Raw genomic sequence first — 22027 nt, forward strand, 5'->3', positions numbered from 1 at the left:
CAATAGTTTTACATCCTCATTGAAGACAACTTTGGATGCTGTAGCTCCTCTGAAAAAGAGAGCTTTAAATCAGAAGTGCCTGACTCCGTGGTATAACTCACAAACTCGCAGCTTAAAGCAGATTACCCGTAAATTGGAGAGGAAATGGCGTCTCACTAATTTAGAAGATCTTCACTTAGCCTGGAAAAAGAGTCTGTTGCTCTATAAAAAAGCCCTCCGTAAAGCTAGGACATCTTATTACTCATCACTAATTGAAGAAAATAAGAACAACCCCAGGTTTCTTTTCAGCACTGTAGTCAGGCTGACAAAGAGTCAGAGCTCTATTGAGCCGAGTATTCCTTTAACTTTAACTAGTAATGACTTCATGACTTTCTTTGCTAATAAAATTTTAACAATTAGAGAAAAAATTACTCATAACCATCCCAAAGACGTATCGTTATCTTTGGCTGCTTTCAGTGATGCCGGTATTTGGTTAGACTCTTTCTCTCAGATTGTTCTGTCTGAGTTATTTTCATTAGTTACTTCATCCAAACCATCAACATGTCTATTAGACCCCATTCCTACCAGGCTGCTCAAGGAAGCCCTACCATTATTTAATGCTTCGATCTTAAATATGATCAATCTATCTTTGTTAGTTGGCTATGTACCACAGGCTTTTAAGGTGGCAGTAATTAAACCATTACTTAAAAAGCCATCACTTGACCCAGCTATCTTAGCTAATTATAGGCCAATCTCCAACCTTCCTTTTCTCTCAAAAATTCTTGAAAGGGTAGTTGTAAAACAGCTAACTGATCATCTGCAGAGGAATGGTCTATTTGAAGAGTTTCAGTCAGGTTTTAGAATTCATCATAGTACAGAAACAGCATTAGTGAAGGTTACAAATGATCTTCTTATGGCCTCAGACAGTGGACTCATCTCTGTGCTTGTTCTGTTAGACCTCAGTGCTGCTTTTGATACTGTTGACCATAAAATTTTATTACAGAGATTAGAGCATGCCATAGGTATTAAAGGCACTGCGCTGCGGTGGTTTGAATCATATTTATCTAATAGATTACAATTTGTTCATGTAAATGGGGAATCTTCTTCACAGACTAAGGTTAATTATGGAGTTCCACAAGGTTCTGTGCTAGGACCAATTTTATTCACTTTATACATGCTTCCCTTAGGCAGTATTATTAGACGGCATTGCTTAAATTTTCATTGTTACGCAGATGATACCCAGCTTTATCTATCCATGAAGCCAGAGGACACACACCAATTAGCTAAACTGCAGGATTGTCTTACAGACATAAAGACATGGATGACCTCTAATTTCCTGCTTTTAAACTCAGATAAAACTGAAGTTATTGTACTTGGCCCCACAAATCTTAGAAACATGGTGTCTAACCAGATCCTTACTCTGGATGGCATTACCCTGACCTCTAGTAATACTGTGAGAAATCTTGGAGTCATTTTTGATCAGGATATGTCATTCAAAGCGCATATTAAACAAATATGTAGGACTGCTTTTTTGAATTTACGCAATATCTCTAAAATTAGAAAGGTCTTGTCTCAGAGTGATGCTGAAAAACTAATTCATGCATTTATTTCCTCTAGGCTGGACTATTGTAATTCATTATTATCAGGTTGTCCTAAAAGTTCCCTGAAAAGCCTTCAGTTAATTCAAAATGCTGCAGCTAGAGTACTAACGGGGACTAGAAGGAGAGAGCATATCTCACCCATATTGGCCTCTCTTCATTGGCTTCCTGTTAATTCTAGAATAGGATTTAAAATTCTTCTTCTTACTTATAAGGTTTTGAATAATCAGGTCCCATCTTATCTTAGGGACCTCATAGTACCATATCACCCCAATAGAGCACTTCGCTCTCAGACTGCAGGCTTACTTGTAGTTCCTAGGGTTTGTAAGAGTAGAATGGGAGGCAGAGCCTTCAGCTTTCAGGCTCCTCTCCTGTGGAACCAGCTCCCAATTCAGATCAGGGAGACAGACACCCTCTCTACTTTTAAGATTAGGCTTAAAACTTTCCTTTTTGCTAAAGCTTATAGTTAGGGCTGGATCAGGTGACCCTGAACCATCCCTTAGTTATGCTGCTATAGACTTAGACTGCTGGGGGTTCCCATGATGCACTGAGTGTTTCTTTCTCTTTTTGCTCTGTATGCACCACTCTGCATTTAATCATTAGTGATTGATCTCTGCTCCCCTCCACAGCATGTCTTTTTCCTGGTTCTCTCCCTCAGCCCCAACCAATCCCAGCAGAAGACTGCCCCTCCCTGAGCCTGGTTCTGCTGGAGGTTTCTTCCTGTTAAAAGGGAGTTTTTCCTTCCCACTGTCGCCAAGTGCTTGCTCACAGGGGGTCGTTTTGACCCTTGGGGTTTTTACGTAATTATTGTATGACCTTGCCTTACAATATAAAGCGCCTTGGGGCAACTGTTTGTTGTGATTTGGCGCTATATAAATAAAATTGATTGAATTGATTGATTGACCCGTGTGCCCACCTTCCTCCACTCTTATAAGGCATCCTGTGCTACTCCCTTTTCTTCAAGTAGGCAGTCACCACAGCCATTTCTATGCTTTTTGCAATATCAACTACCATCTGCCCTCCCACATTCCTGTCCTTGATACCATATCTACCCATTCCTTCATCACCTGTTCCCTTTGCCAACATGCCCGCTGACATCTGCTCCTATAACCACTCTTTCATGCTTGGGCACACTCTCCACCACCTCATCTAACTCACTCCAGAAATCTCCTTTCTCTTTCGTCTCACAAGCTACCTGTGGGACACATGCACTGATGATATTCATGATCACCCCTTCAATTTCCAACTTCACTCTCATCACCCTGTCAGACAATCACATAACCAATCCAACACACTCTTAACATACTCTTCCTTTAAAATGACCCTAACACCACTTCTCTTCCTATCCTCAACATAATACAACTTGAGCCCACCACCTATGCTCCTGCTCTTACTTCCCTTCCACTTGGTCTCTTGCACACACAATATGTCTCCCTTTCTCCTTCATCATATCAGTCAGCTCTCTTCCTTTACAAGTTACACTACCAACATTCAAAGTTCTGACTCTCACTTCTACCATTCTAGTCTTCCTTGTCTCCCTCTGTCTGTGGACACATTCTCCTCCTCTTCTTCGTCCAGCAGTAGCCCAATTTCTGCTGGTGCCCTGTTGGACAATGGCACCAGTGGCGGTCATTGTTAACCTGAGCCTCAACCGATCCGATATGTAAATTCAATTTCTACCCTGCAGCTTTATTTTGCCTTGTTTTATGCTGGATGCTCTTCCTGAAGCAATCCTACAAGCCTCTACTGGTGGTTGGCTCTCACTGCGGTATTGTATCACTTCCTGTTCCGGAGCACAGCGGTGTTTTTCTGTATCTGTTAGCTGTTTAATCTGCGCAGTTAGATTGATCTAGTTATCTAGATTACGATTTGTTTCCCAGTGTAATCTTTACGTGCCTTAACTAAAGCACTCCCTCTGCTGAATCACCTCTAAATTATTTACACATTATTCACTTTGCGTGTTTTTAGGAATCCGCTAGCTTAGCGTAGCTACTAGCTCTTAGCCGATTTAGCATGGCGGCTTCTCCTGTCTCTCCCGCACTTTTCTGCTCTGGGTGTGAAATGTTTAGTTATTCCTCGGCCTCCTTTAGCAGTAACGGTACTTGTAATAAGTGTAGCTTATTCGTAGCTTTGGAGGCCAGGCTGGGCGAATTGGAGACTCGGCTCCGCACCGTGGAAAATTCTTCAGCTAGCCAGGCCCCTGTAGTCGGTGCGGACCAAGGTAGCTTAGCCGCCGTTAGTTCCCCCCTGGCAGATCCCGAGCAGCCGGGAAAGCAGGCCGACTGGGTGACTGTGAGGAGGAAGCGTAGTTCTAAACAGAAGCCCCGTGTACACCGCCAACCCGTTCACATTTCTAACCGTTTTTCCCCACTCGACGACACACCCGCCAAGGATCAAACTCTGGTTATTGGCGACTCTGTTTTGAGAAATGTGAAGTTAGCGACACCAGCAACCATAGTCAATTGTCTTCCGGGGGCCAGAGCAGGCGACATTGAAGGAAATTTGAAACTGCTGGCTAAGGCTAAGCGTAAATTTGGTAAGATTGTAATTCACGTCGGCAGTAATGACACCCAGTTACGCCAATCGGAGGTCACTAAAATTAACATTGAATCGGTGTGTAACTTTGCAAAAACAATGTCGGACTCTGTAGTTTTCTCTGGGCCCCTCCCCAATCAGACCGGGAGTGACATGTTTAGCCGCATGTTCTCCTTGAATTGCTGGCTGTCTGAGTGGTGTCCAAAAAATGAGGTGGGCTTCATAGATAATTGGCAAAGCTTCTGGGGAAAACCTGGTCTTGTTAGGAGAGACGGCATCCATCCCACTTTGGATGGAGCAGCTCTCATTTCTAGAAATGCTTGCTCAAAGGGGGTCATTTTGACCGTTGGGGTTTTACATAATTATTGTATGGCCTTGCCTTACAATATAAAGTGCCTTGGGGCAACTGTTTGTTGTGATTTGGCGCTATATAAAAAAATTGATTGATTGATTTATCTGGGCTTGAGACCAGCACTCAGAGTGTACTGGCTGCACACCCCATGTGGCTGAGTTGTCCAAGTCATTATGGTCAAAGTTCTAAATTATGGTTTTGCAGTCCAATGACCATTAAACTCGGCACACCTATGTAAGGCAGGATCTGGGATAGGCCAGGCGGCATCAAACATCAGTCACAGCGGTTAAGGTCACTGAGGGTCAAAAGTCCAAATGTAAGATTTTCACTCTGAATTGCATGAAACTTGGCACAAATATGGAGATGGGTCCTGGAATTGCCCATGTAAAGTCAAATTTGCCAAAGGTCAAACAAGGTCATTGGGTTCAATTGCCATTGTGGCTGATCAAGACTGAAGTTCTTCCACTCTGATTTGCATAAAATGTGGCACACATATGTAGATTGGTTCTGGAATTGCCCAACAAAGCCAAATTTACCAAAGGTTGATCATCGGGGCCTAGGTCACATCTGCCTCTTTGTTGGCCAGTTGTTCTCCCAGGTACTTCTGTTGTTTTCTACAAAACCTGGTCAGTCAGTCAAGGTTGAAAAAATTAATAGTCATTGTCACTGAAGGTCAACATCATTGGGTTCAAATGTCAAATTGCTGTAACCTTTACTGTCTTCATGCTCATGCCTATATGGGCACTGTGGCCTAGTTAATTATAAATCTATAAGAAATGTGTCACAAACACACCACCAACATATTCTTGTCCTTCTCGTAGAATTTCAGTCTCTTCTGAAGTTTAGCTACTTCCTCGATGGCTTTCTTCGGATCACTAGTAAGGCACTTGTTTTCCAATGAAATGTCTGCAAAGGCCGCCTTCTTTTCCATCTCTTTTAACTTCAGCTCTTCAACGTGTGCCTGTAAAATACCAACTAAAATATGTATAAAACAAAACACAACTGTGCAGGATGCTCTGTGTGTGTGGGTGTGTCCACTTACACTCAAAGAATTGTTCAAATCTAAATCATGAACCTTTTGTTTTTGTAAGTCAGCTCTGTAATCTGTCAGAGCTTTCTTGTGGTTGTTTATGAGACAGGTGATATGGCTGTTCTTCTGATCTTCAAACTCGCTGACATCAGCTTTCCTCTTGTTGTCCAGTTCTTGCAGCAGCAACTCATACTTTTGCTCATACTTTGCTTTGATTTCTGATTAAAATTAAAATTCCTGGTTAGTTTCAGAAAGAGTTTTGAACTCAGTGGTCATAAACTGTTCTTTAGTTTGTTTTTTACCTGACAGTTGAGTCTCCAGTTTGTTTTTCATTTCAGTTTTTTCTTTGTCATGTTTCTGTTGGAATAAGAATTCAATCTGGTTGCCTGTTGCACTGATGCGCATTGCAATACAAGAAAAAGTGATTTAAACCAAAAACTAAAGTAGACTTTGTATCTGCTCACCATTTTGAGCTCCTGAAGGTTTTCAGTAGGGGCCTCCTGAATATCCACTTTGAGCGCACTCATGCCCTGGAGAAGCTCATTCTCTAACACCGCTTGGTCTTTCTGGATTGCCTCAATGGAAACGACATGATCCGCTCTCAGCTCTGACATCGTGTTCTGGTGTTCACACAAGAGATGCTTCATCTTCTGCTTATACACCTAAGGATACAAAATGCGCAGAACAAACTTCATTCTGCACTCATAAGTTACTCCAGAGACCATACACAACAGTGCCTGCTCAGACAACAAAACCAAAACAGAAAAAAAAAAAAACTGTTCATCTTCACAAAGATTCTTTTGTGCAACACATTTTAATCATATCCCTTTAAAGCATAGGTGACACCAAAAAATGTGCACAAATAATCATTAAAATGATGAAATCTTGATATTTTAAAAAATCCTGAACAATAAAAGTTGATGCTAAGTGCACAGGTGAAGGATAAACAACAGCTGTCTGAAGCCCCTCAGCCACGGCCATGATGCCACGCACCCCGCCCCCCCAACCCCCCACACACACCTCATCTCATATAATAATAGGAGTCGTGGTTAAAAAACAAAAAAACAGTATAAGGGTATAATGACTAGGGATGGGTACTGATGAGATTTTATCGATATCAATGCCATTATCGATTCAGTTTATTGATCCGATTCCTTATCGATTCCCTTATCGACCTCTTGTGAATTTTCTGTGTACTAAAAGTAGGCTTTACAGATTTTCTATGTCAATAACATTTTATTGAGTCTTAAAGTAAATAAATATGAAATTGGTCACTGGATCCTTAAACTCTGGACATAAATAGAAATAAACAAAATCTAGTTTTTGTCAGAAGTATTTCCTTTCAGACATTTTGGCATGAATGTCACTCCACACCTCTGAGCTGAACTCAGCCAGCTGTGCTGCTCGTCAGTGCAGGACGTCTCATTTTAGGAGGAAAAAAAACATTTTGATAGACTGCAGTTTATTGTTTGTATTACAACGTTTGGAAAGAGGTGTTATTTGATTTAAATGGCGATTTGCTTTGAAGTTATTAATTCCGACCAGACTCTATCTTTCTAACTTGACTCGGCAGAGCGCGGCACAGCATTTAGAGCTGTGCGAATGGAATGGAGGACGATTCTCATTTTGTTCTCGCAACAAGACAGGAGTCCCAGTTAGTGACTTTAATCTGCACAAAGTGACTCACGATTGACATATTTTGCTGGCTTTGAGAGGGGATAAGAAGCGGACTTGCCGCTTCTGAAAAGCAGTGAAGCAAAGAACCAGCAAAGCAGCGGGTTGGAGCACTGCTTCATTGTTTCAAGCTGTCAGAAGTGGGCCTCAACCGCTTCTAACAGCTTACAGAAGCGGTTGAATACAGACCCGCTGCAGTGTCAACGTAGAGAAATGATCATTTTCCCGACAAACACCTTCAAAAACAATGGCCACTCTGAAGGGCCGATAAGGGAATCGTTACGCAAAAAGGCTATTGATGTCAGTGGATCGAATCATTTCTTAACGATTCTCGAAAAGAACCGATTCATGATACCCAACCCTAATAATGACAGTTGACAAAAAATAAGTTCTACTGGCTTCTCCCTTGTTCCTTAGGGTTGCTACACCAGTGCCAACATGGAACTGCATGTTGATTTGGCACAAGTTGTACACCGGATGTCCTTCCTGACGTAACTCCAAGTTACATGGATAATGGGAAGGGATGGCCTTGAACCTGGAACTGTTTAATAAAAAAAATACACAAATACAATTGTGAATCTTGGTGTAGAAGTGTATCTTTAGGACTTGCAACAATTGTCAATACAGTGAGCTACATTCCCCAGCATATGATAAATAGTGTGAGAAATAGTTGTAACTTGTATAATACATACTTGTGTATTACTACAAGTGTACTTAGTAACACAAACCATGGTACTTTTAAGTCTTGCTAAATACCTCTGTTTGTAAGTCCACTGTTTACAAGGGTCCAAACCAGAACCTTCATTTGTCTGTATATGTGTCACTGATCAGTACTCATCTGAGTGCAAATAACCAGTAATGTCATATGAGCACGTTATTTAATGGCTTTAGCTGAGAGAATCACCTCAACACACACTGAACTGAGGGCAGTAAAGGACACACCAGCTGTGTCTGTCAAATTTGGTCAGAAATTGCTGCATCCATTAATTTTATATTCTACAACCATTTTGACATGTCATAACAAAAAGTACACCACGCTGTCTCTTAACAGTAAAAATGCCTCAGTTCCATTTAGGAGTCAGTGAGGCAGCAATCACAATAAAAGCACTGGGGAAGTGGAACACTGAAGTAGAAAACAGTCTAATGCCACGTTCACGCCACGTGACGCCACAAATTAGCATCCCTCGCCTGATGTTGGACACGTGTCGCTCTGATTGAGCCGCGTTAACACCGGATGCCACAAATTCATCATTTGCTGCAGGAGCTGCGTCTGGATGACGGTCGCTTTCAGCGGTACTTCCACCTCTCCAGGACCCAGTTTGATGACCTCCTGTCCCGTTCGCACACACACATGTGAACAATAAAAAATAAAAATAAAAAAAAACTGGCTACTGCTGCAGTGCTGCTGCTCGCTCTCCCCTCCAACTCTGTCAAAATTGTGTTATAAACCAGTCACCATTTGTTTTATTATACATCTGTGTAGTTAATAAAATGATCTTCACAGTTGATTCGGTCACGCGCGCACGTGAAAAAAAAAAAAAAAACGGCTGCTGCCGCTAATGCGGTGCTGCTGCTCGCTCTCCCCTCAAACTCTGTCATATATAATTGTGAAATACAGGACAAAAGGGACATAAGTCCTGGTCACAGACTGGCTGCCAGAGACAGGACATGTCCACATCAAGTATAAATCCAGACATCTCCACGTCACTACATATTCAGTCCCTGACTGGTCATCGCAACACAACAAGATGAAAAAGTTCAGATTTTTCAAATTGGGGAGGAGGGAAATGTAACGCGATATCGCGCCACAAATGCGCTAGTCACTCAAAATCGCTTCATTCACATTGCTTCATTCACGTCGCTTAATTCGCGTCCATCGCGTCGCATTGCGTAGCTTTAACTTTTGTGGGGCCACAACGCGTCCTTCCATAAGGATTACATGGCAACCTGTCGCCGCCGTCACTCACGTCGTCCGGTGTGAACGCAGCATTAGACCCATTTTTTCTGCTACAACATAAAGTCTGTTATGACAACAGCGCTGAAGTTGTATTTGGTTATGGCTTTTACTATGGAGTATTTTAGTTTTGAATGAACTTGAACTGAACTGAATTAACACTCGAGAAAAACTGTCTCTTAACTGCATTTTAAGCATGCATATTTATTTATGCCCTGCGACAGACTGGCGTCCTATCCATGCTCTATGACTGCTGGGATAGGCTCCAGCCCCCTGTGACCCTTAATTGGAATAAGTGGGTATACAAAATGGATGGATATTTGTTTATGACCTTTATCTCCACTTGGTGGCGCCCCTCCGCCTCTTCTATCTCCTTGTTCAAGTTTTTCAGCAGAGCCTGAGTCTCATCCAGCTGTCTTTCGGTGATCTCCCAGAAGTTGTGGATCTGATCCCTCTCCAGCTGAAAGTAGTTCCTCTCTTCTCTCTCTCTGTCCAGCTCTTCTTGAAGGTGCATAATGTGCTCTTCCATCTGAAACACTCAAATCCATTCACTATGTGTGAGCATATGTGAGCTCCAAAATCTACATCTGTGCCTCCAAGTCCAATAATACTAGGTAATATTAGAAACCAAATCTGACTGGTGAGGATTTTGCTCTGAAAGATCAATCTAATGAATATGACTTTTCATCAGCAACTAAAAAGCCATAACAGAAAAAATGCACATCATAACCTGGCATGCGGGAGCAGTCCCAGGTAAAAAACTAAGAATAAGAAAGAACTTTATTAATCCTGAAGTTAATTATTCAGGCATGAGACTGGTAGTATACTTTTTAATATGCATTCTGACATAAATATAAGATAGTAGGAGGAAACACTGGGAGTTTTACTATATTTTTAAGGATAATGAGAGGTGCATATCCACCAATGTTCAGTTTGTTTTTGTTTTTACTTTTTTAACCATTTGTCCATTTTGACTGAACTACCACCTCTTCTTTCTATGTGTGTGCTGCTGTGGGCAGTTTATCTCTTTTGGTCTTTAAATGGTCCCTGCCACGCCATGACGTTTTTACATATTCTTGAAGAATAAAAAAAGCTTTTTCCACATGTTGTCTTTGTTTTTTTACCATAAAATTACACTGAACAAGGATTTAGATGTTTCATTACCCATATGAGAATTTGTATTTACCGCCTCTGAGCTTGACCTACATTATCGCTGCGACGGACGTACGTCATGCGAGTAAAGGTGTCGAAGCAAGGCTCTGTTTACCAATATGGCAGACACGGACAGCGAAGGCATAGTGTGCAATTATAGTGAAGATTTAAGTGACATATTGATTGTTTTTTAAGAAGATGAGGAAGTTTCTGATGAACGCAACGACGGTGAAAATAATGAGGGGCTCCAGCTGTATATGTTCGAGCCGTATGCGACAGAAGATGAGCATGAAGTGGAGGTGTCAGGGGATGACAACAATGCTGTTGAGGAGGATATAAGCCGCTTACAAAAAAAATGGTTTGTTCACTCACCACCTTTTCCTATAAATGATCATGTATTCCTGGCAGTTCCACCTGCATTTTGATCACTTTGGACCTGGACTGCGTGTTGTGTGGGCCGCTGAAGAGGAGGTACTGCTGGCCCACCACCACCAGAGGGCGCCCTGCCTGGAGTGAGGGCTCCAGGCACTAGAGGGCGCTGCCGCCTTGCAGGAGCAGCCAGAGTGACAGCTGTCACCCATCACCTGCGACAGCTGTCATCAATCATCGGATCTGCAGGGGTATATCAGCAGGACGACATCTCCACCTCATCGCCGAGATATCGTTTCTACTGAGAAGGTAACGTGCTCAGCTGACTGTTTAACAGTGATCTTTGTGACTTTTGTGTTTTGCTCTGAGTATTTTCCAACGAGAGGTGGAGGTAACTTACCTGCCGTTCGGATTCTTGGGTGCGAACGCGCCCTCCTTTAATTGTCCTTTGTTCCTCGCCAGCAGTACCAGGTCCGACACGCGGAGGCAGTGGCCACCTGGGAGTTCGGGACTTGGCGGCTCCAGTATTCCCGGGGTCTGGTGGCGGAGGAAACCGTGTGGTTCCGGTTCTACTTTGGAGAGGCGTCTCCTATCTTCGAGCCTGCCCACACGACACCTGTGTGAATTCGACTTTGTCTATTATTGTAATCTGTTGTACTTGTTGTGCATATTCACAACAGTAAAGTGTGTTATTTGACCTATTCCATTGTCCGTTCATTTGCGCCCCCTGTTGTGGGTCCGTGTACTTACACTTTCACAACAGGATATCTCGGCCACCTCGTCATGGATCCCGAGGGGCGTCAACCGGCTGTTGAACGGCCAATGGAAGAACAGGGCGCACAGGCGCCCGCAGGAGGAATGATCGGTGAGTTGCAGCGGATCCTCACCGTTTTCACAGCTCGGTTGGATTTAATGACCGAGCAGAACGTCCTCCTTAACCGCAGGGTGGAGGCTCTCGCCGCGCAGGTGGAGGTGCGCCCTCAGGGCGCTGCTGCGGCTCTCCCTCCTGTCGACCCTGTGCGTAACAGTGACGTTCCACTGGTCGTTCAACGACCCCTCCCACCTTCCCCGGAAGCATACATAAGCCCTCCAGAGCCGTACGGAGGTTGTGTGGAGACGTGCGCGGACTTCCTTATGCAGTGTTCGCTCGTCTTCGCACAACGTCCTGTCATGTACGCGACTGATTCTAGCAAGATAGCTTATGTGATTAATCTGCTTCGCGGCAAGGCACGCGCTTGGGCTACAGCGCTTTGGGAGCAAAATTCACGGCTCCTTCTGACATATGATGGGTTTGTGAGGGAGTTCAGAACAGTGTTCGATCACCCAAATAGAGGAGAGACCGCTTCAGCCGTGCTGCTGTCAATGAGACAGGGGCGCCGGAGCGCAGCTGCTTATGCAGTCGACTTCCGCATCACGGCTGCGAGGTCCGGCTGGAATAACACTGCCCTCCGCGCCGCCTTCGTAAACGGACTGTCGTTGGTCCTGAAGGAGCTCCTGGTGGCTAAGGACGAACCGCGGGATTTAGACGGGCTTATCGATCTCGTTATACGATTAGACAATCGGTTAGAGGAACGCCGTCGGAAGCGAGGAGAAGGACGTGACCAGATACGCGCCGCCCCTCTCCCTTCCGGGTTCGAAAAGGGGCCGCCCTCCCCACGCTCCACAGCCGCAGCGCTTTGTGGGGCAACAGCTCCCCCTGTTGATGTTGTTAGGGAGACGCACAGGGCCAAAATGGGGAGGCTGATCCGTGGAGAGTGTTTTCTCTGCAGCTCAACAGAGCACACACAGAGAGACTGCCCCAAACGGCCAAAACGTCAACACTCGCCCTTAGAGACTGGGCTAAGGGGGGGTCAAGACATTCAAGTGAGACACACACAAACTGCCACACGACTCCCAGTCACAATCCTGAGCAGGGATTTAACCCTTCAAGCCCGAGCACTGGTGGACACGGGGTCAGAAGGGAATCTGCTAGACAGCAGATGGGCAAAGGAGGTAGGGCTCCCTCTGGTGGCGCTTCCTACACCATTGCAGGTGCGGGCACTAGATGGCACCCTCCTCCCTTTACTCACACACAAGACACCACCAGTAACTCTGGTGGTGTCTGGAAACCACCGGGAGGAGATTGAGTTTTTTGTAACTCCTTCTACCTCCCGCGTGATTTTGGGCATCCCATGGATGTTAAAGCACAATCCCCGGATCGATTGGCCGTCTGGGGTGGTGGTTCAGTGGAGCGAAACCTGCCATCGGGTGTGTTTAGGATCCTCGGTTCCTCCCGGTTCCCAGGCTAAGGAGGAGGTCAAAGTCCCTCCCAATCTGACGGCAGTGCCGGTTGAGTACCACGATCTTGCTGACGTCTTCAGCAAGGATCTGGCACTCACCCTTCCCTCGCACCGTCCGTACGATTGTGCCATTGATTTGGTTCCAGGCGCTGAGTTCCCGTCCAGCAGGCTGTACAACCTCTCACGACCTGAGCGCGAATCAATGGAGACCTACATCCGGGACTCATTAGCTGCCGGGCTGATCCAAAACTCCACCTCCCCGATGGGGGCAGGTTTCTTTTTTGTGGGCAAGAAAGATGGCGGACTTCGTCCATGTATTGATTACAGGGGGCTGAACGAGATTACGGTTCGCAACCGATACCCGTTGCCATTATTAGATTCCGTGTTCACCCCCCTACATGGAGCCAAAATCTTTACTAAGCTGGATCTTAGAAATGCGTATCACCTGGTTCGGATCCGGAAGGGAGACGAATGGAAGATGGCATTCAACACCCCATTAGGTCACTTTGAGTACCTGGTCATGCCGTTCGGCCTCACAAACGCCCCCGCGACGTTCCAAGCATTAGTTAATGATGTCTTGTGGGATTTCCTGCACCGATTCGTCTTCGTATATCTAGACGATATACTCATCTTTTCTCCGGATCCTGAGACTCATGTCCGGCATATACGTCAGGTCCTGCAGCGGTTGTTGGAGAACCGGCTGTTTGTGAAGGGCGAGAAGTGTGAGTTTCACCGCACATCTTTGTCCTTCCTGGGGTTTATCATCTCCCCCAACTCCGTCGCTCCTGATCCGGCCAAGGTTGCGGCGGTGAGAGACTGGCCCCAACCCACTAGCCGTAGGAAGCTGCAACAGTTCCTCGGCTTTGCAAATTTCTACAGGAGGTTCATTATGGGCTACAGTCAGGTAGTTAGCCCCCTGACAGCCCTGACCTCACCAAAAGTCCCCTTCACCTGGTCGGATCGTTGCGATGCCGCGTTCAACGAGTTGAAACGGCGCTTCTCGTCTGCACCCGTTCTGGTGCAGCCCGATCCTAGTCGCCAGTTAGTGGTTGAAGTGGATGCCTCGGACTCAGGGATAGGAGCTGTGCTTTCCCAGAGCGGGAAGACCGATAAGGTCCTTCACCCGTGTGCCTATTTTTCCCGCAGGTTGACCCCGGCCGAACGGAACTATGACGTCGGCAATCGAGAGCTCCTTGCGGTGAAAGAGGCCCTTGAAGAGTGGAGACATCTGTTGGAGGGAACGTCCGTGCCATTCACGGTTTTCACTGACCACCGGAACCTGGAGTATATCAGGACCGCCAAGCGGCTGAACCCCAGGCAAGCCCGCTGGTCACTGTTCTTCGGCCGTTTTGACTTCCGGATCACCTACCGTCCCGGGACCAAAAACCAGAGATCGGATGCCTTGTCCCGGGTACATGAAGACGAAGTCAAAACGGAGTTGTCGGATCCACCGGAACCCATCATCCCGGAGTCCACTATCGTGGCCACCCTCACCTGGGAAGTAGAGAGAACCGTCCGGGAGGCCCTGGCACGAAACCCGGACCCCGGAACCGGGCCGAAGAATAGACTTTACGTCCCACCAGACGCTAGGGCTGCAGTCCTGGACTTCTGTCACGGCTTTAAGCTGTCCTGTCATCCAGGGGTGCGAAGAACCGTGGCAGTTGTCCGGCAGCGCTTCTGGTGGGCGTCCCTGGAGGCCGACGTCCGGGATTATATCCAGGCCTGTACCACCTGCGCCAGGGGCAAGGCCGACCATCGCAAGGTATCGGGATTGCTACAGCCGCTGCCCGTGCCTCATCGCCCCTGGTCTCACATCGGCCTGGATTTTGTCACGGGCCTCCCGCCGTCCCAGGGCAACACCGTCATCCTCACGATAGTGGACCGATTCTCCAAGGCGGCACACTTCGTGGCCCTCCCGAAGCTCCCAACGGCCCAGGAGACAGCGGACCTCCTGGTCCACCACGTCGTCCGGCTGCATGGGATCCCAACAGTTCCCATGCGGGCCCCAGTTCTCCTCGCACGTCTGGAGGAGCTTCTGCCGGGAACTGGGGGCCATGGTCAGTCTCTCATCTGGGTATCATCCCCAAACCAACGGGCAAGCAGAACGGGCCAACCAAGAGATGGAGCAGACCCTGCGTTGCGTGACAGCCGCGCACCCGGCGGCCTGGAGTACCCATCTGGCCTGGATCGAGTATGCCCACAACAGCCAAGTGTCGTCAGCCACCGGCCTCTCCCCTTTTAGGGTATCAGCCCCCGTTGTTTCCGGTGGTTGAGGGAGAGGTCGGTGTGCCCTCGGTCCAGGCCCACCTGCGGAAGTGCCGTCGGGTGTGGCGAGCCGCCCGTTCTGCTTTGCTGAAGGCCCGGATGAGGGCAAAGGCCCATGCAGACCGTCGGCGGACCCCGGCCCCTACGTATCGTCCAGGGCAGGAGGTGTGGTTGTCAACCAAGGACATTCCACTCCAAGTAGCCTCCCCGAAACTACAGGAACGGTACATAGGTCCCTTTAAAATCCTCAAGGTCATCAGTCCCGCCGCAGTGAGGCTTCAGCTTCCGGCCTCACTGCGGATCCATCCCGTGTTTCACGTGTCAAGGATCAAACCACATCACACCTCACCACTCTGTACTCCGGGTCCGGCACCACCTCCTGCCCGGATCATCGATGGCGAGCCGGCTTGGATTGTGCGCCGGCTTTTGGATGTCCGACGGATGGGCCGGGGCTTCCAGTATTTGGTGGACTGGGAGGGGTACGGCCCCGAAGAACGCTCCTGGGTGAAGAGGAGCTTCATCCTGGACCCGGCCCTCCTGGCCGACTTCTACCGCCGCCACCCGGACAAGCCTGGTCGGGCGCCAGGAGGCGCCCGTTGAGGGGGGGTCCTGTTGTGTGGGCCGCTGAAGAGGAGGTACTGCTGGCCCACCACCACCAGAGGGCGCCCTGCCTGGAGTGCGGGCTCCAGGCACTAGAGGGCGCTGCCGCCTTGCAGGAGCAGCCAGAGTGACAGCTGTCACCCATCACCTGCGACAGCTGTCATCAATCATCGGATCTGCAGGGGTATATCAGCAGGACGGCATCTCCACCTCATCGCCGAGATATCGTTTCTACTGAGAAGGTAACGTGCTCAGCTGACTGTTTAACAGTGATCTTTGTGACTTTTGTGTTTTGCTCTGAGTATTTTCCAACGAGAGGTGGAGGTAACTTACCTGCCGTTCGGATTCCTGGGTGCGAACGCGCCCTCCTTTAATTGTCCTCTGTTCCTCGCCAGCAGTACCAGGTCCGACACGCGGAGGCAGTGGCCACCTGGGAGTTCGGGACTTGGCGGCTCCAGTATTCCCGGGGTCTGGTGGCAGAGGAAACCGTGTGGTTCCGGTTCTACTTTGGAGAGGCGTCTCCTATCTTCGAGCCTGCCCACACGACACCTGTGTGAATTCGACTTTGTCTATTATTGTAATCTGTTGTACTTGTTGTGCATATTCACAACAGTAAAGTGTGTTATTTGACCTATTCCATTGTCCGTTCATTTGCGCCCCCTGTTGTGGGTCCATGTACTTACACTTTCACAACACTGCGGTGTGTTTGTATGTGTATGAAAAAATTATTTCAGCAGCACAGCGTGCTTAAATTCAGGAGTTTGTTCTAAAATCATTGAAAATAAAGTTTCTGTACATATTTAATCATTTATAAGTCAGTTTCTTGTGATTGCTAATTCTTCACATTTTATTCAAATCAAATGATTGCTAATCTTTATCTAAAAAGCTGTAGACCCACATGGGATGGGGGAAAAAGATTTCTAAATAAAAGAAAATTTTATTTCTATATCTGTTGTTAACTTTTTCAGGCATAATATTCTAGAAAAAAAATTATGCTAAATGGAGACTTTCCTGTCTAAAATACACAAAATACACATACAGAACATCTGTAATCAAATTGTATCACATCTAATCTACTTTGAACATAAGTCTGAACAAAAAACAGGCTGTTCAGTTTACATGCATATGTATATATGGAAAACACAAAAATGTCAATGTTCTGTTTTTTTCAGGTGCTCATGTGAACACAGTCTACCGGGAATAAATGATAATTTATAAGAAAAGGTGGTGAGTGAACAAACCATTCTGTGTTTTGTAAGCGGCTTATATTTTCCTCGACAAGGTTGTTGTTGTCATCCCCTGACACCTCCGCTTCATCCTCGTCTACTGTCACGTACGGCTCAAACATATACGGTTGGAGCCCCTCATTATTTTCACCATCGCTTCGTTCATCAGAAACTTCCTCATCTTCTTCAAAAACAATCGATATGTCCCTTAAATCTTCGCTATAATCACTCACTATGCCTTCGCTGTCCGTGTCTGCCATATTGATAAACAGAGCCTCGCTTCGACACCTTTACTCACATGACGTCACATCCGCTGTAGCAATAAAGTAGGTCAAGATCAGAGGCGATAAATACAAATTCTCATATGGGTAATGAAACATCTAAATCCTTGTTCAGTGTAATTTTATGGTAAAAAAAAACAAAAAAAACCAAAGACAACATGTGGAAAAAGCTTTTTTATTCTTCAAGAATATGTAAAAATGTCATGGCGTGGTTTGTGTGCATCTTAAATGACTATCGTAAAGTGTAAAATTTCAGAATTCTAATACACTGCATATAATTATTTTTGGATTTTACACACAAGTTTCAGCAGTAATTAAGGTCTGACTGGGCAGAAAATTCAATAAAATCTGGCAAAACAGCTGACAATGACAGTGGTACCCAAAAATCCTGGAACAACAAAAATACCAACTTATTTCCACATCATTCAGTATCACTATTTAAGTAGAAATTTTAAATAAATGTATATGCTGTCTGTTGTGTACGGAAGTGTATTGCATTCACTGGATTAATAAAAATTAGGGCGCTTATCTTGTAATTACGAGAAAAGATCTCATAATTACAAGATCTTGATCTCGTAATTACGAGATCAGGCTATTTTTCTTTTTTTTATAGCTTCTGTACAATGGGCTTCCATACTTCCAGTCCATCAGTAAAGCCAGGCATGAGAATTCCGGTCATAATCGAAAATCTGCCAATTTGTAACTGCTGACACTGCACTGTGATTGCACACCACTTCTATGCGCACACAAAGTGTGGATTTTCCCCTAAGGTGTTCCTGGATGAATGAAACTCCTCCAGGGAGGTGGGGCACGGGGCACCTACACTGGCATGCGCCCGGTTGTGAGTGAGCTCCTCTTTGTCCCTCAGTGGTCGGTGGGGCTGTGTGAGTGAAAGCTGGAAGTCTGGAGAGGGGCGAAACACATCTCATTTTGGTGAGATGACCCGTGCCCCTTCCTGGACATTCATCCAGGAGCACCTTTGAAGAAAATCCACACTTTGTGTTTGATCACAGTGTGCTATCATCAGCTAACCTCAGCCCACTTCTTTACTGAGGGACTGGAAGTACGGAATATATATATACGAGGTCTATTAGAAAAGTATCCGACCTTATTATTTTTTCAAAAACCATATGGATTTGAATCACGTGTGATTACATCAGACATGCTTGAACCCTCGTGGGTATGCGAGTTTTTTCACGCCTGTCGGTTACGTCATTCGCCTGTGGGCAGTCTTTGAGTGAGGAGTGGCCCACCCTCTCGTCGATTTTTTTCATTGTTTAGGAATGGCTCAGAGACTGCTGCTTTGTTTGATCAAAATTTTTTCAAAACTGTAAGGCACAACTGAGTGGACACCATTCGATAAATTCAGCTGGTTTTCGGTAAAAATTTTAACGGCTGATGAGAGATTTTGGTCTGGTAGTGTCGCCGTAAGGACGGCCCACAGCGCCTGATGGCGATCTGCGCTTCGAGGCGGCAGCGTCTCGCCGTTTCAAGTTAAAAATTTCCACATTTCAGGCTCTGTTGACCCAGTAAGTCGTCAGAGAACAGAGAACTTTCAGAAGAAGTCGGCATGAGGAGTTTATTCGGACATTCCATTGTTAATGGACATTTTGTAATGAAAGAACGTGCGGGCAGAGTCGCATGTCGGGCCGGACCCGACCGCGGGGGGTCGCGACAGGAAAAACACCTCCGTTGGAAACCTTAACGGACAAGTTGGAACATGCCCAAGCTGTTAAACAATTTCTCAGATACTCACTTGTTGAAAGCCATCAACAGCCGCCTGAATTTTACAAATGGTTTTCAACATGGAGGTGTTTTTCCTGTCGCGGAGCACACAGATTCGCCGAGTTGTCACGGAAACGACTCGGCGAATTTGCGCGCACGTCTTTCATTAAAAAATGTCCTTAAACAGTGGAATGTCCGCATAAAGTCCTCATGCCGGCCTCTTCTGAATCTTCTCTGTTCTCTCATGACGTCTTGGGTGAATTAAGCCTTAAATTAGGATGTTTTCAGGCCGAAACAGGCCGACGACGGCGCCTGGAAGCGCTGCGCGACGTCCCGCTCCGTGGGAAGTCCTTCCAGCGACAGAAACACCCCATAATCTCTCATCAGCCGTTAAACTTTTCACCGAAAACCAGCATAATTTCTCGAATAGTGTCCACTCGGATATTCCTCACAGGTCCAGAAAAATTTTTGATAAAGCAACGCGCGCCGTCTCGAGCAGCGTGTGAAACAAAGGAATTCAGCCGAGAGGGCTGGACCACATCTCACTCAAGGCCTGCCCACAGGGAAATGAGGTCACCGACACGCGTGAAAAAACTCACGCATGCGCAGGAGGGTTCAAGCATGATTGGTGTAATCGCACGTCATTCAAATCCATATAGTAAAAAAAAAAATAAGTGTCTGCTTCTTTTCTAATAGACCTCGTATGTGTATATGTATATATATATTTATATAAACAAGTTAGACACCTGATCTCATAATTATGAGATCCTGAGCTTGTAATTACTTTATCTTTTCTAGTAATTACAAGATCAGCGATCTATTTATTTATTTATTTTTTTTTTAAGCCAGTGAATGCAATACGCCTCCGTAGTTGTGTGCCCGAACCACGTCAGCCAAAGATTTTGGTATAAATCATTCAAACTTTAATGTCACTCTGACCTGCTCCTTGGACACCTCCTCCTTCGTACGTCCATTTATCAGGGTTGGTGTTCTTGCCTTTGCAGATGTATTGCTTTTGTCTTTCAATTTTGGTGGCTGTAGGGAAGACATTCAGTAGACTGAGATTACATGGTTTATGTAGACTATTCCTACTGTATCAACGAAATCCTCTGGGGCTGAGAATTCTGCAGTAAACACGGAGAACACACGATGTACAAGTACAATACGGCTACTAGTCATAGACTGTATATATATATATATATATATATATATATATATATATATATATATATATATATATATTAGCCAACGGCTAGCAAGCTCACGGCTAACTGGAGCCACGACAGAGGAAACCAACAGAGCAGTTTTATATCACACACGAACTGGTGAAACACTGCACTCACCATTGTATGTACTAAACGATGCACTGCTCAAATAACACAGAACAAACAAAAACAACTTTCCAAAGCCAGATACTCTTGTCACTATGGTAACGGAACCACGTGACCATTTAAACAGCTGCGTTCTTCTTCTTCTTCTTTTCTTCTGCTTCTTCTATGGCGTTTAACGGCACCCGGCATCCTTAGTGTTGCATTGCTGCCACCTTCTGCATCAGTCCGTTATAGCAGTACTAAACGCACTCGATGAGTCCAGTGTCTTTTAAGTATTTAAAAAAACAACACTTCCCCCTCCCACTTGACCTTATGTCTAAATTATTTCATACAGAAACTTCTTTCTGCCCTATTCTTCTATATTCTGTTAGAAGCTCTTGCCTTTCTCTGGAATGTTTTTTTACAATGCATGAGAACATGCGGCACTGTCTCTGGCTGTGGACATTCTAAACACAGTCCAACCGGATGCTTTCCTAGGATGAAGAGAGTATTGTTCAAGAAATTATAACCAGTTCTCAGTCTACCAATAGTGACTTCATCCTTTCTTTTCCACCCATTTCTTCTACAACTATTTACTGAATCTGTCACTCTACTAGCTTTTGAGAATAAGTGCCTACCCTTAATCTCCTGCTCCCTGCATTTTTGCCGTTGTAAATTAATTTCCTCCTGACAAAACACTTGCCCTCTGCTTTGGACTGGGTTGCTTGACGTGAGGACGTTTCGCTTCAAATTGCAGACCACCAGAGCAAGAATTTTAGCTGAGGAAGCTTCTGCGATTTGAAGCGAAACGTCCTCACGTCAAGCAACCCAGTCCAGTCGAAGATTCAAGCTTCTCTACTATGGAAACCATCTGGACAACTGAGAGCCTACACAGAAACGTTCTCATTTGTTGGCATACCTATATGCACTGGAACCCACATCAGTGTTATATCAACCCCTTTCCTTGCCACAGCTCTAATCACCAAAAGAATGTCATAAACAGGGTGCACATAACTGGTCTGGTACTCATGGTGCTTGTGCGTGCTAAAAATAAATGATGCATAGCAGAAAACACAAGGGAAGCTCTTCATAAGAGGAAAGCAATGACAAATTGTAGAAAAGTGTTTCCCTCTGCTGTGCATCAATCAAAGTCAAAGTCAAAGTGTCTTTATTTGTCTCCCTAAGGAGAAATTTGCCTTGGACAGAGTCTGCTACACAACAACACATCCAATACATAGCACCCATACATTAAAAACAACACAGTAAGTCAAAGGATAAAATATAAATACACAACATTATTACATCCTTGTGCAAATTCCGCAATTCATACCCTTAAGCTGTCTTCCCTGGACTATCTGCAGATTTATGAGCTTCACTGATAATGGAATAAATGAATATTTATATCGATCATATTTACAAAGAGGAACCCTGTACCTCCTTCCTGAGTTGAGTAAAGTATATTCAGAGTGCAGAACATGAGACTCATCTGTTAAAATATTGTCAGCACATCTGAGAACTGCCTGTTCAAACAATGATGTTTTGCACACACAAGCACAATGAGTACCAGTTATATGCACCCCTGGAGGTCTTGCCCTGGATGAACCTGCCCCAATACTATTGATAGCTGACACAGTCACTGCATACTTTACTTTCACTTTACACTCCCAGCTTGGTTGAATCATTACTTTAACTGGGTGA

The 22027-nt window shown here is 45.6% G+C and overlaps 1 protein-coding gene across 2 annotated transcripts in view; it reads right to left on the reverse strand.

Annotated features, from left to right (window-relative positions):
• The window catches only part of LOC117527225 (dynein regulatory complex subunit 4-like), a 56792-nt gene extending 36299 nt beyond the window's left edge, over positions 1-20493 (reverse strand). Inside the window, exons 1-7 of one of the 2 annotated variants that reach the window (XM_034189458.1) lie at positions 20363-20493; positions 19959-20054; positions 9454-9651; positions 5959-6156; positions 5797-5851; positions 5507-5712; positions 5258-5425 (exon numbers count right to left, since the gene is read on the reverse strand). In XM_034189458.1, the coding sequence (XP_034045349.1) occupies positions 5258-5425; positions 5507-5712; positions 5797-5851; positions 5959-6156; positions 9454-9651; positions 19959-20054; positions 20363-20365 (924 nt within the window). In that variant the 5' untranslated portion in view covers positions 20366-20493. Of the gene's footprint in view, positions 1-5257; positions 5426-5506; positions 5713-5796; positions 5852-5958; positions 6157-9453; positions 9652-19958; positions 20124-20362 lie in introns of those variants that run through there. The other variant, XM_034189449.1, reaches the window with a different exon arrangement.
• Positions 20494-22027: the final 1534 nt, after the last annotated feature.

This window comes from Thalassophryne amazonica, chromosome 2 (assembly GCF_902500255.1).
Source record: "Thalassophryne amazonica chromosome 2, fThaAma1.1, whole genome shotgun sequence".
In the NCBI taxonomy this organism is placed as follows: Eukaryota; Metazoa; Chordata; class Actinopteri; order Batrachoidiformes; family Batrachoididae; genus Thalassophryne; species Thalassophryne amazonica.